Source organism: Gossypium arboreum, chromosome 8 (genome assembly GCF_025698485.1).
Source record: "Gossypium arboreum isolate Shixiya-1 chromosome 8, ASM2569848v2, whole genome shotgun sequence".
Taxonomy (NCBI): Eukaryota; Viridiplantae; Streptophyta; class Magnoliopsida; order Malvales; family Malvaceae; genus Gossypium; species Gossypium arboreum.
In genome coordinates this window covers 1,118,983-1,132,627 of record NC_069077.1, presented here as the reverse complement: position 1 = coordinate 1,132,627, position 13,645 = coordinate 1,118,983, and the positions used below count along the sequence as shown (strand labels likewise).

Sequence of the window (13,645 nt, the reverse complement as noted above, 5' to 3'; positions counted from 1 at the left end):
CGGCTTTTATATACAAAAAGGAGGAAACAAAGATAGAATAAGATTGATTGTGAAGCCAATGGGCACAAGACACGTGGAAGTTGGACCGTTGGATCGGGATCGGTTCAAGTAGTTACATAAGCATCATGGAATTTCGAGCACTTTGTCGGTTCATTCAATCAATTTTAGACCGTATAATCCGTGCAAATTATTATATTTTTAGACTTTTTATTAAAAGATTCCATCCCTATTTTAATTCCATTTCAAATTATAAAATAATGTTGTTGAAATTGGATTGGATAAGTTGGTCAAATTGAATGGATCAAAAATTAATTGGTATATTTAATAGCGGATCTTGGTATTAAATTTTAGGACTTAGTAAATTTTTGAAAAAATTTAAGAGTTAAATGAGAATTTATTTTTAAAAAAATATTAAGGGCTCTAATTAAAATTATAAAAGAATTTGTGTGATTAATTAAAATTTTTAAAATTTTGAGAGAGATTTAATCAAAATTTTTTTAAAAATTTCAAGAGATAAATAAAATTTTCTAAAAAATTTAGGGGGCCAAAGCCCCTTGGCCATCATTAAAGTTTGCCTTTGGGTATTTTAGTCCAGATAAAGAAATTGAATCAACTTCTAAACAAACAACTCGAAACTTATAAATATCGAAAAGTGAAACAAAAAAGCCTAGAAATTTTCAATGATTATTGAAATTAAAACGTTATAAAGTTTTGGATCAATTAAAATTTTTATAATAGTTTAAAGACTTTTAGTGGAAATGATCCTTTTATTAAATTGTGATTTAAATATAATATATATCATATATATTATATAAAATTTGAAATGTTAAAATATTTATATTATTTTTATTAAATTATATTATATTTTAACTATTTTATTATCATGTTCTATATAATTATTAGGGTGCTTGAAATAGGAAAAAGGGTTGAAATTTTCGTCAAAAGTGCTTACCTATCAATAGAAATTGTTGCCCCAATTTGAGACTACTAATTTCATCTTTACATAATTAATAGTTAGCCTTCTTTATTTTTTCTTCTGAATTTTTGTGATTTGGGTTAATAAATTTGTGTCATGCAAACGTAACATATTTGTAATATTTTAAGCACATATTGTTATACACTTAAAAATTACATTCTAAACTTTTTGTAGGGAGAAAAATGTAATTTTAATAATATAAAAATACGTTATAAAGGAAAATTTTGATCAAGCTCGCAAGTTGTTCGAGTTGAGTATTACAATGCTTGAATTCAGCTCTAATGATAGTTCGAGTTGTTTGAGCTCAAAATTGACTCGATAATTATTAAATTAAATTCAAGTTTTTTTTTTTTCAAGTTGAACTGAAATAACTTACGAGCACTAGTGTTTCATTTACATCACTACTTGGAACTTGGCAGTTTTCCCTAGTTTGATTTTTGAATTTGAATTCCATTAAAATTCAATAACATTATCCATATCATCACTAGAAAATTTAAATATCATATAATTTATTTTTTAAAAAATTATATAATTTTTTAAAATATTTTAGAAGATGACATGGCATAATCTCAGAGTCTCACATCACTATATCTTAAGCAATCCAAGTTCAATGACCAAACCGGAAATGTTGTCAAATATAGTGACTAAATAGAGCTTTATCTCATAAATGAAGGGTAAGAAGGTCAAACAAAAGAACACGTGGGACCTAAATGTACAAGTCATTATTAAGTCAATACAAGAAACAAAAAATTAAATCTCCGACAAGCACGTGCTCTATGTTGGAATGTCTGGCACGTGTCGATTGTTTGTTCATCGGTTCTTTTTCCTCTCTTTTTTGCTGCCTTTGGAGTCAAACCGCAAAACCGGTTGCCGCACGCGGCTTCGCCGAATAAAGTTTTGGGCTTTAAATCAACAGTAATTATTTTTCTATTTTTGAAAAAAAAATTAAATTATTAATTTTTTTTTTGAAACCATGAAATTTATTAATAGGGTCAATTTCACCATACGTCCTTGAATTATAGTTTGGATTCAAATTTGGTCTTAAATTTCAAAATAACATTTTAATTGAGTTTTTGTAATGTACAAATATCAAATCAACCAGGTCAGTTCGTTAGCCTAATTGTTAATTATGGTGTTGATTGCATTTAAAATATGTATATTCAATTTTAAACACGTGTACTTATCACATGGATAAATTAAATATGATGTGTTAAAAAAATTAATATTACTCTTAAATTTTAATGATTGTTTACACAACACGTCATGTTAAGTTGTCCATAGCCATGAAGCTAGAAACTTATTTTAGAGGGATCAAAATTGAATTATACATTAATTTTTTTATTGTATTAACTTGTTATTTCAAAAAAAGTTAAAAGGGACTTAACCTTAGAACCATCCCTGATTGTCCTTGTAAAAGGTACTGATGCATTTAAATCTAATCAACGTGTTTTAAACATGTTTTAATTTGACAATTAAATTAATAAAATAACTTAATTTATACGATACTATTATTATAAAGATTTAAATAAATAAAATATTTTAGAGTTTAGGGACTAATTTAAAATTTAATTCTAATTAAAATTAAATATGGTGACACTTTAGATTCAAGATTTGGATAAAATAATGATATTGAAGCATGCCTGATTGAAGACTGAATTGAGACATAAATTGCAAACAAAATAATATTAATTGACAAAAGTGAATTAGTGCATTGCATGCATGCACTCAACTTACTATTATAATTAGGGATTGATGCCAAATCATGTGAATCCAATTTCATGATGGTGTGGATTAATTAAACCCTTCTTTATTTCATGTGCATGTGATTGTTGATCAATAATTAAAATAATTAATTTTTTTTAAATTAAGGTATTATTTATGTTGGTCTTATGGATCACGTAATTTTCTTTGAAAGTTTGTGGTTATTTTTTTTAACAATATTTCTTTTAGGATCTGAACCTGAGTTATCTCATTGGGTTAATAAGTCTCTTTAACTTACTAGGAAAATTATTTGGTCTGCTATATATATTTAGGTACAATGACCGATTTTGGTATTAAGCTTTTAAGGGACTTGATTGAAAAATTTTAAAAATTTAGAGGTTTAATGATTAAAATTGGTTTAGTTTCTAGTCCCTTTATTATACTAGTTTGCTTGTCTTACATTATATCCACTTCTATATGTTTTGTTGTAAAATGTGCAATGTATCAATGTACTTCTAGCCCTAATAAAATTGATTAAAATTTGCTTTTAACACTTTTATACATTTTCATAAATTTAGGTAAAATATTGAATAAATTAAAAATATTTTATTTGATTTAAAAATTAACCAATTAAGTATATATTGAAAAAATATTATTTTTAATTAATATCATAAAAATATCGAATTAATATAGATTTTAGTACAATTATATATTATTATTGAAGAATATAAAATCTTGTGTAAAAGATTATTAAAATATGTAAATATTTAATTTGATATTAAATCCCTTACACGTTTTCCCATACGTGAACATGCATGCATTTGTTGAAATTTCATGCATGTATGGTAACAACAATTTATGAATTAAATAGTGTTTTATTATTGAAAAAACTATTAAATAGTTATTTTCCAAATCAATTAAATAATTAATTTCAATATATATAACTCGTTCATGTTTCTCGAGTGATGGATTATCCTAAAGTTCTTGGCTCTAAGCTCTTTTTTTTTTTTGGTTAAAAATTACGCATTAATTTATTTATAAAAATGATGATTTAGTTTAATAATATTACCTAGTGAGTAGTGACCTAGTCGAGCCAGACCAAATTAACTAAAATTCTAACTAATCCTTAATTTTTTTAATTGTAGTTAACTAATGTTTAATTTTTAGTTAAAATTAATTTAATTAAAGTAATTATTTTGTACATAAGTGATAAAAATTTGTAATTTAATATATGGATGAGATTTTGTCATGTCACATTTAGTTATTTTTAATTTTTAAAATATAACTTAAGATACATGATAAAATTTCATCCTACTTATGGAGTTAAAAATTTTCATTGTCAACGTATTAAATAATTATCATTTAATGAAATACCTCTAAACTATAATTTAAATTCTAAATTAGAGATAGTTCTGCGGCAAAAGATGTATGAGGACAGGAGGTGCCTTTGAGCCAAAGCGGCATATTCTTTTCTTCTAATCTTGCCAAATGGTTGCTATCCAATCTACAGTCTAGTGAGTTGTTGGACTCTATGGAAGTTAATTGTGCAAGTTTATTTGGTATTGTTTTGTGGTGCATTTGGAAAAATAGGAATTTTCCTGTCTTTCAAGGCCTTACGTGAAAAGCTTCTGAGATTATTAAAGCCACTATTACTTGGGCGAGGCAGTTTTGGTCCACACTTAAGGAGGATCTAAATCAACGAAATATTTCCATTCAAATGTATCATTTATCAAATAATTGAGTTCACCTGCATACTGGTAGTGCTATTAATTTGATTATAGGCTATGCGTCCATTGGGTGAGTGGTGAGAAGCCACCTAGAGGAATGGATTATGGGATTTAATCACTCATTGAGAGAATGCTCAGTCTTTGATATCGAGTTATAGGGTGTTTTGAATAGCCTAACTCTATTAAAAGAACAAGGGTTAGAGAGAATTTTGACCCATACAGATAATCTCAAGGTGGTCCAAGCAATAAAAAGAGATCATTCAACTAGTTCAGTCTCCTTACTGATTAGGCGAATTTAAAAACTGTTACAATATAAAGAGTTTTGGGTAATAAAACATATCCCTAAGGAAACCAACTTGTGGAATTATATGAAGCTCTTGATAGTGATAAAACTAGTGGTGTTTTTTATATTGTTAGCCTAGCTTAAGTCTTCTTCTTCTTTTTTTTTTCTTCAAAAAGAACAATATAAAAATTAAAGAGATCAATTTCAAAATATCACTATGCATCAATCAAATTCTTTCATTAGCTTACTTAGGTATATTAAATGCAATATTTTAAAAATTAAATTGGTGATCAAACTTGTCAAACCATTAATTCTTAATTTAATTAATTCGATCATCAATCCAACAATCATTAAATAAACAATTAAAATATTAATAAAATGTTAAAAATAATAAAAACAAATTCAATCACTGTTTTATCTCAATTTTCTATTTTTTACCAATTCAAAACGATGAACTTAAAATTAATTTAACCCTTTATTTGATTTCGAATGCAACCGATCACATGAAATACATTTACGTACATAAATCAATTTATAAACGCATATATACCTTAAAAAAATAAACACCTCACCTAAATTTAAGTGAATTTTTGTTTTGTTTTTGTTTTTTTTTTTCCTAACATGCATGCAATAGTTACACAAGGGCTTACATTTGATCTAAAAAAATTGGTTGATACAATGCTTTGTCAATGTAAGCCAATCAAAACATTTTAAAATTTAAAAACTTCATTGATTCAATACCTAAATATAAAACCAAATAATTATAAGCAAATTTAGGTTAAAATAAAGGCAAAAAAAATATACAAATCCTCCCAAATTAAAGATAAATTTTATCCTAAACTACCCGGTCTCTAACTGGTTAAAAGCCCATAATGTAGGGAGAGAGCCATCTCACATGGCTATTCAATTTTTCAAAAGCAGAACCACCTTTCCATGGAAAGAGCCTATGCTGGTTAGGGCACGGGCCCAACTTCACAAAATCCGTGTCCGAGGCTCGGGTCATACGAGCTGAGCCTTACAAGGCTATGTACGAAAACCCGACTCCTAAACAAGCCTAATTACAACCCCTTTTTTTTTCTCAAAGGAAGACTAATAATCATAAGGAATATATGTATATAAATCCGAAAAGAGCACGATAGATACTACACACAGCAATGAGATTACTTGGATTTCTATGCCCTTTTTGCGGTAATTTGATCCATGTTAGCGGAACTTTTGGCATGTTTAGGCCTCCATCGGGTCCTGCCTCTCACAATCTCAGCTCCATCGTCGAGTCGGAGCAAATGTTGGCAATTAAATTCACCAACATTTACTGCATTTTCCGTATTGGAATCAGACACAGTGGTCAGTGACTGCAGCACGCTGTCCCTCCCGCACTCCCTCCTATATTCCAGTGTCATGGCAGAAAGCTCGTGACTCTCCAAGATTGGTAATGGAGCACTCTGCAACAAGTACTACCATCCGGTTAAAATGCATGTAACCAACAGACTATAAATGACTTAACTCGTGAAGATCTGAAGCAGACTTCTACCAAAATTCCAATTTCATATTAGCTTGACATCATAGGTAAAAATTAAGGTATACGAAATAAAAATCAGTTATGATTTCCATTTAATTGTTATCTTCGGATACGAAGAGGTAATGGTGAGAATGTTCAAAAGAAAATCCTTGAAATACAACCGGAGTGAGTCTACCTCAAGGATCCAGCCAATGTACTTCACATTATTGACATGCTGGTTGACATCCAAGTCGCTCCATTTAGGCTGCAAATTAGATATAAACTTTATTACAAATTGCAACGAATGAACATAACAGCAATTACAAGTGACAGACGCTGTAAGTATATGAAAGAGAAACAGGGGAAGCGGGGACTTACAGTTAGACCTTTGCACACGTGTTCAGCTGTGCTGTCATCGAGTTTCACTAGTTTCTGGCTATCCTCAGCCAGAACAGGATCTGAATTCATAAAAAAAGGTTCTATTTCCCCTCGAACCTCTTCTGGGATTTTAGATAACCTTCTAGTCAGTTTATTCATCATCACCCATACACTGCAGATCAACAAAACAAAAACAGAGGAGACTGGGATTAGTCACTCATGAAACACTGTTCGTTAAAGTGCAAACACAAGGTCAGGAAAAAGTCATTAGATGTGGCCTGGGAAACCAAAATATCGATTCGTGTATCGATTGAAAACATATTAAATGCTAGCAAAACAAATTTTGAAATATTTTAGAGTTCAACAGGTTACATCACGAAAAAAAACATATGGTCATGATCCTTCCATAAACAATGACCGACCTTGTGGCTCGTGTTAAAATTTCACCAGTTTCACTATTGCTGACAAGCCAATCTCTTCGCATGCCATTCTTCCCCGATGCACTGACCCAAGTGTCGACTTGAACAACATCACCCCTGCAAGACAACAAAAATAAGTTCAATGTTCATCAATATAGACATACACCTAACGAAAATAATAATAATATTTCTATATACTCTTAATACCTCCAGAACTACTAATTTCGTGACATACAAAAAAGAACGGTGCTCCAACAAGTACATACCTTGCTAAAAGTAACTATTTTAGGCCAACTTCTTCGTTTTTATTATTATTTTTGAAACAAGCCCTAATGCCAAGCTAATATCAGTTAAGTGAATGTTATTTTCAACACCAATAACTTGCCATGTGCTTAAAACAATATAGTGCATAGGTACCTAAATCAAAATTAGAGGGGAAGTATTAACATTAACAAAAATGACAAGTTAAGGTCCCGTTCTTAGTATTAAACAGGGAATCTCATTAAACAAAGAAGCGTATCAGGTTTATCTTTCTTATGTTATTCATTGCTGGGGGCTAGCCTTAATTGTCTTCGACTTCATATCTTAACCTTTAAAAGCTTAAACAATAACATCAATCCAAGTTTTAATGAAACAAACACAAGTCCGCCAGATGTGATACAGATCATTTGTATAATACAGAATATTGCTGGAATTCAAGAACTGAACTAGTTAGTATCAAAAGATATGCCACAGCCATACTGTAGAGCAAAAGTGGCTTATCATGAATTGTTGCTATAATCATGAGCAAAAAAGCATGTCTTACCAAGTAGGATAGCGATCAACCACAACTTGCATCCGTGTGACAACCCATATTAGGTTCTTCTTGCACATCTCAGGTGTTGCACCAAAACCTTCTCCAAGCAGTCCAGCACTTCGACAATGATTTATAGCTGTTTCCTGCCAAAAAGTGAGATGTATTAACTAAAACTCAAGCTTATGCCATATCTCTACAAAAGAAACCAATAAATGTAAATCCTGTTTCCCAATGTTCATTGTTCAAACATACTAGCCAAATAACTGTAACTCTACCTGTAAATGATTCATTAGTGTCTCTATGGATGCTGTTTGATCAGCGCCTATCTCATATGATCTAATCGAGAAGTTCTGACTGAAAACAAGACCATCCTGAACAATCTTCCCTATGCCAAACGGATCAATGACCATGTCAGGCCGCCTCGGCTTCCAATCAAGCATCATCCACTGCTTCTCAGCAGCCAAGAAAATGGTTGTGATAGCAGCAAGAAGCATGCTCCAATCAGGTAACTGGTTGATAAACGTCCTAGGAGGAGGGGAACTTGCACCGTCATCGTTCTTGGAACCTTCCACGGGAGTTGTCGACGCCACAGTGCCGTTTATTTTCGGAGGTGCTTGAGCATTTGCCTTGACTTGCAAACTTCCAGAAGAAACCGATGGCTTCGACTTGATGCTTCCGAGCTTCTTGTTTTTCGAGTCAGAGGAGTCAGGTGAAGAAGTGACTGGGAAAAACGCCGATGTCACAGCAGTAGCAACCATGGTTTTTAAAAACAACTTCAATTTCGTGCTGAAATCCCTTCTTTTGCAAAATGTAAAGCTTTTTATACAAGCAGCTGGTGCATGAGCTAACAGTATCACATGTATTAAAGAATCAGAACATATCCAAAAGACGCACTAACAATAAATATAATCACATAAATCTTCAGATTTTGACTATATAGAAGATTACATATTCTATATGTTTAAAAGCAGGTTCCAATCTAATAGGTAAATAATTTCTTTCTACTTTATTTAATAAGCAGCCATAATCTAAAGAACATAATATACACGTGTTTGTTTATATTTCAAAGTTCTAGATTTATAGGGATCTATTTACAAAAAGGAAGATAGGATTAACCAGTAGCTCAAAGCAAACTGTTATGAACTAAAAATCACAGTACTTAAACAAAGAGCGTCGCATAAAGAATCTTAAATCGGCGTTGAAGAACATATATTGCAAAATGGATGTAGAATCGCTAAAAACAAAAACAGTAATACGCTTAAAAAGTTTACAAGACGAAAAACCGGAAAATAAACTTAAAAAATGAAAGAGAAAATAGCAAACAATACAGAATGGAGCTTTGCTCTTTCTGTGTTTCATGAGAAAAAAAATACGATAAAATAAACAATAAGCTGAACTTTTTCATATAAATTATAAATTTAAGCTGCCTTTGATTGCCGAGAAAATGCGAGAAAACATTAGATCTCCTATGGCCGCCACAATCACTCGAAACCTTTCGAGAAAAAAAAAACAATATAACAATACATCCTTCTCATTTATTTTCTCGGTAACTAAAGAGATCAGCATCATTTCAACCAAAAAAGCTCAGATCAAACTAAAACTGAGAAACGAAAAACTACGACCGTACCTTAACGAAGAAAAAACCGAATCAAATGATGAGAAATTTTCTCGAGAAAATGCAAATTTGCGTTTTAAGGATCTGTAAAACCCTTGTGTTCGTACCTTCTAGGGCTGGCGATCAAAGTACTGCTTTTCCTTACTCTTTTTTGTTCGCTCCCCTACCTTTTGTTTCTTCTGCTTCTTTTTTTAAAAAAATAATTTTTCTGAAATTTCGCTTCGACTTTTCTAAACGATAACTAAATTATATAAAATAAAAAAGCGAGTTCACTGCGTGGCTGGGAATCGGCGTCCAGCGACACCGTTTTATACCGTACACATGTCTTTGAAATAGATAAGGTTAATATCATCAAGTATGGTAAAACTAACAGAGAGGCCCCTCTTAATAGAGATAGATTGTATTTTACCTTTTTATTAAAAAAATAGATAAGGTTAATATCATCAATTATGGTAAAAACGGCACTCTAAAATCAAATCAATACAAAAGTTTTTTTTAACCTGAATCTATAGTCGAACCAATTAAGCTATTAATTGATTGGTCCAATCGATTTATTAAAAATTCAAAAAAAAAATAAGTAGTTCAACCGTCAATTCAACAGTTTTTAGCCGATTGAACCATTTGTTTAATCAATTTTTTAATCAGTTCAACCGGTTCATATCAATTCCCGATCAGATCAATTTAAAGTCACCTTCCAAACCAATCCCTCAATTGATTACTTGTCTAATCAGTTCAGTCCAATTCAAACAACATTATACAAAAACACAATGAATGAAAAACCGAACAAAACATTAAAGAATCTAGACAAAATATATACATGACATATACATATGATAGGATTAAAGACCCACGCATCAATTACATATAATGATATTCGAACCTAAACGCTAAACTATTCTAAAAAAAAAAAGAGGTAAAGTAAAATGACTTCTAAACCTTATTTATTCCATTATTTATTCCATGGTTAAAATAGTTATAAGTGTCTGTATTTTTTAAATTTTAGAATTTAATCTCTTTAACTTTTAGACTTTACAATTTAAGTTTAATTGTTAACGCTGTTAATTTTTTATTACATTTATTAGTGTAACATTTTAAAATAAAAATTTACTCGCTTAATAATTATATAATTATAAAAAAATAGTATTATAATGAATTTGATGAGTGTTAATAAATAAATATAAATTTTGAATTACAAAAATAAATGGAATAAATTCGTAGAGATATTTATATCATATTTTATCCTTAATCTTACGTTTTGGAGAATAATTGAACAAAATTTCATGTTTCTAACTTAAAATGAAAATTGACGCAAATTGTTTTGAAAATACGTATGATAAATCGTCAAGCATTTTGCATTTGTTTTTATTTTATTATAAAATTATGATGAAAATTTGATTTGGAATTTGAAAGAGTAGTTCAACTACTTGAAATCGGCAGGGATTAATGATATTACATAGGTGGTTTGCTTTTAGAGTGATGTTACGTATAGTTTTTTTCTACAATATGTACAGTTATATTATATTATAGGTTAAATTACTTTTTGAAACTTGAATTTGACAATTATTTTAAATTGGGATTTAAATTTTTCTATTCAAATTAGTCCTTAGACTAGACTATTGTTCCCTTATTAGAGCTTGAACTTTTTTTTGTCTAAGTTAGTCCATTATATTTTATTGAAAAACTTAAAGTTCAAATTTTAATGTATGGATAATTGTCAAATTCAATCCTCAATATAGGAACCGTTACTAAGTTCAAAAGTTAATTTGAAAAAATAAATAAATTCAAACCCAATATAAGAACAATTATCAAATTCAGTGACTAATTTAAACAATAAAAAGTCAAGCCCAATACGAGATTATTATTAAATTCAGGCTCTAAATAGTTCTGTAATACTATACTTTATAAAATGCATTTTGAGAATTCTAATTAAGCCTTATAAAAGTTTTGACAATTTTAATTAAACTTTATAAAATTTTCAAAACTTCTCCTTAATTTTTTGCAAAAATTTTAACTATATCTTTAAATTATTGAAAAATCTCACTAAATTAATCCTTAAAATTTTGAATAAAATAAAATAAAAAGTCTCAAAATTTAATGTCACCTTTCATCACTGCATGACATGTTCATCTAACTACTTGTAACTTAAACAAAACTTAAATCTTTATATTCGAGGAGTAAATATGATATAAATCTGGATCAAATTTAAGGAAAATATTTAGTACATTATCAATATAATTTTTAGATTTTACGGGTAAAATTAGAGATTGACAAATACCTATAAATGTATAATAAAATATTAAAAATTTATACATGACAGAGTTTTAAAACTGAATGTGAAATAAAAATTCCAACACTAATGTATTAAATACTAATCCCAAGTTTCAATAACATTTTCATATTTTAAATTAATATAGTATTAATCAATTAAATCTCTTTATAAAATTAATATTTCATTTTCCAACTGAAATGGAAACTGAGGCAAGTTGTTTTGAAGTTGCTTGTTGCAATTCTATTGTGCAAAGCTTTCCAATTCCAAATTGGAATTTGCATTGTTTTTATTTTATTATAAAAGTCTGATTAAAAAGTTGATTTGAAATTTGAAAGAGTAGTTAAACTACATGAAAATGTGCTGGCATTAATGGTGCCCGACACGTTTAACTTCAATCCTTTGGCAAGGTTTTGACTTTATCACATCTGTTTATATTTATTTTAGTTTTCTTTCACTACGGTGCATGGGTTAATAGTATAATTTAATTATTTTAATTAATAATATATTTAAAAAGTAAATATATTATAAATAAATAGATTTAATTAGTATGTATAATTGAGGAAAAAATTTGGCATTGTAATTAATTTTATTTAGTTGTTCATTTTCAAAATTAATAAAGATTAAATTATAATGATTTTTTATATGAACCAATTTATTCTATATCGAATTAAGTTAAATATATTGTTTTTCCGTTTAATGTCAAATGTTTATTAGTTTTTATATTATGCGTTTAGTCATTGTACTTTTTAATTTATAAAATTACAATCTGTCTCAAAATAAGAGTAGTTAAATTCATTAGGTTAATTTCTGTTTTCGATTTGATCATTATTTATAGTCTCTAAACTTTTCAAAATTTGAAACTTCAGTATTAACTCAAAATTGTAGTCATTAAATCCATTGATCAAAATGACATGATTTTTTTGGTGTGTACTATGTGAAAAATAGTAAGTTGGCGTTACTATGATAATATGTTTGCGACATAAATTTAGAAATAATATAATTTAACTTAATGAATTTAACAACTATAATTCAAGACAACATTGAAATTTTAAATTTCTAAAAACACAAACATTAAAAATGATCAAATTAGAATATTATGACTAAATCTACAACTTACACGTAATATAAAGACTAAAGGTGTTTATGAACTGGACAACTCGACGTGACAAATATTAATCTAAATTGATATGATCCAAGATCAACTTGACCAAAATTTTGAACTAATTGACTAGTCTATGTATAGGCGTTCATGGCCTGAGCCTATTCAAGTTCGGATCGGGCCTATGTTTTGATATTAGTATACTTTATGTTTGTTCAAGCCCAAATTAATTTAAAATACGACCTATGATTTTACCCAAACTCGCTCATAATTGTAAATGACTAACATAATATATTTCTTTTAATTTAGAATTTTAAATAGCTTTCCTTTTATTATTTTGTAATTTAGAAAATTTAACATAAATTTGCTTTATGTTTACATAGTACAAGTATTGTACTACTACATATTTAATTTTGTGTGAAATAAATTGCATAATATATAAAAATAAAATATAAAAATATATTAAAAAGTATAAAACGAGCTACGCTTTAAACGTTGAAATTTAATATTGACCCATACTTTAAATAGATCTATTTTTTTAAGCTTAAGGCTTTATAATATTGTCCAAACCCTTTTATATTTTGAGCAGACATTTGGGCTTTGCCTAATAACTTGACCTAAAATATATATATATATATATATATATATATATAAAAGAAGTTAGGCATTGTATGTTAAATGAATTTAATTTTTAACATAAACTTTAGCTTTATATTTTTGTCAAAAACCTTAAATTTCAAACAGATCTTCGGGCTTTAACATATAGCTCAACCCAACCCAAAACAAAATAAAAATATATTAAAGAGGTATAAAACAGGATAGGCTTAAACAGTTGAAGCCCAATCTCGACCTAAAATAGATCTAATTTTTTTCTCACATATTTC

General features: G+C 28.7%; 1 protein-coding gene across 2 annotated transcripts; it reads right to left on the bottom strand.

Moving 5' to 3' along the window:
- Positions 1-5,395: 5,395 nt before the first annotated feature.
- LOC108470202 (palmitoyl-acyl carrier protein thioesterase, chloroplastic) lies at positions 5,396-9,731 on the bottom strand. 2 transcript variants are annotated; one of them, XM_017771471.2, is made up of 7 exons: positions 9,406-9,731; positions 8,054-8,622; positions 7,788-7,921; positions 6,986-7,099; positions 6,564-6,735; positions 6,382-6,450; positions 5,396-6,129 (listed from the first exon to the last, which is right to left on the bottom strand). In XM_017771471.2, the coding sequence occupies exons 2-7, from the start codon at positions 8,534-8,536 to the stop codon at positions 5,860-5,862; spliced, it is 1,242 nt and encodes a 413-aa protein (XP_017626960.1). In that variant the 5' UTR covers positions 8,537-8,622; positions 9,406-9,731; the 3' UTR covers positions 5,396-5,859. The 2 variants fall into 2 exon arrangements, with proteins under 2 accessions (XP_017626960.1, XP_017626959.1); XM_017771470.2 differs by having other exon boundaries at positions 9,501-9,728.
- Positions 9,732-13,645: the final 3,914 nt, after the last annotated feature.

Bases quoted from the DNA above. Each gene is read 5' to 3' on its own strand.
- LOC108470202 (XM_017771471.2), bottom strand. From the start codon at position 8,536: ATGGTTGCTACTGCTGTGACATCGGCGTTTTTCCCAGTCACTTCTTCA. The intron at 7,922-8,053 runs GTAGAGTTACAG...ACTTTTTGGCAG, and splicing joins CACTAATGAATCATTTACAG to GAAACAGCTATAAATCATTG. The intron at 6,451-6,563 runs GTAAGTCCCCGC...TCTAATTTGCAG, and splicing joins ACGTGTGCAAAGGTCTAACT to CCTAAATGGAGCGACTTGGA.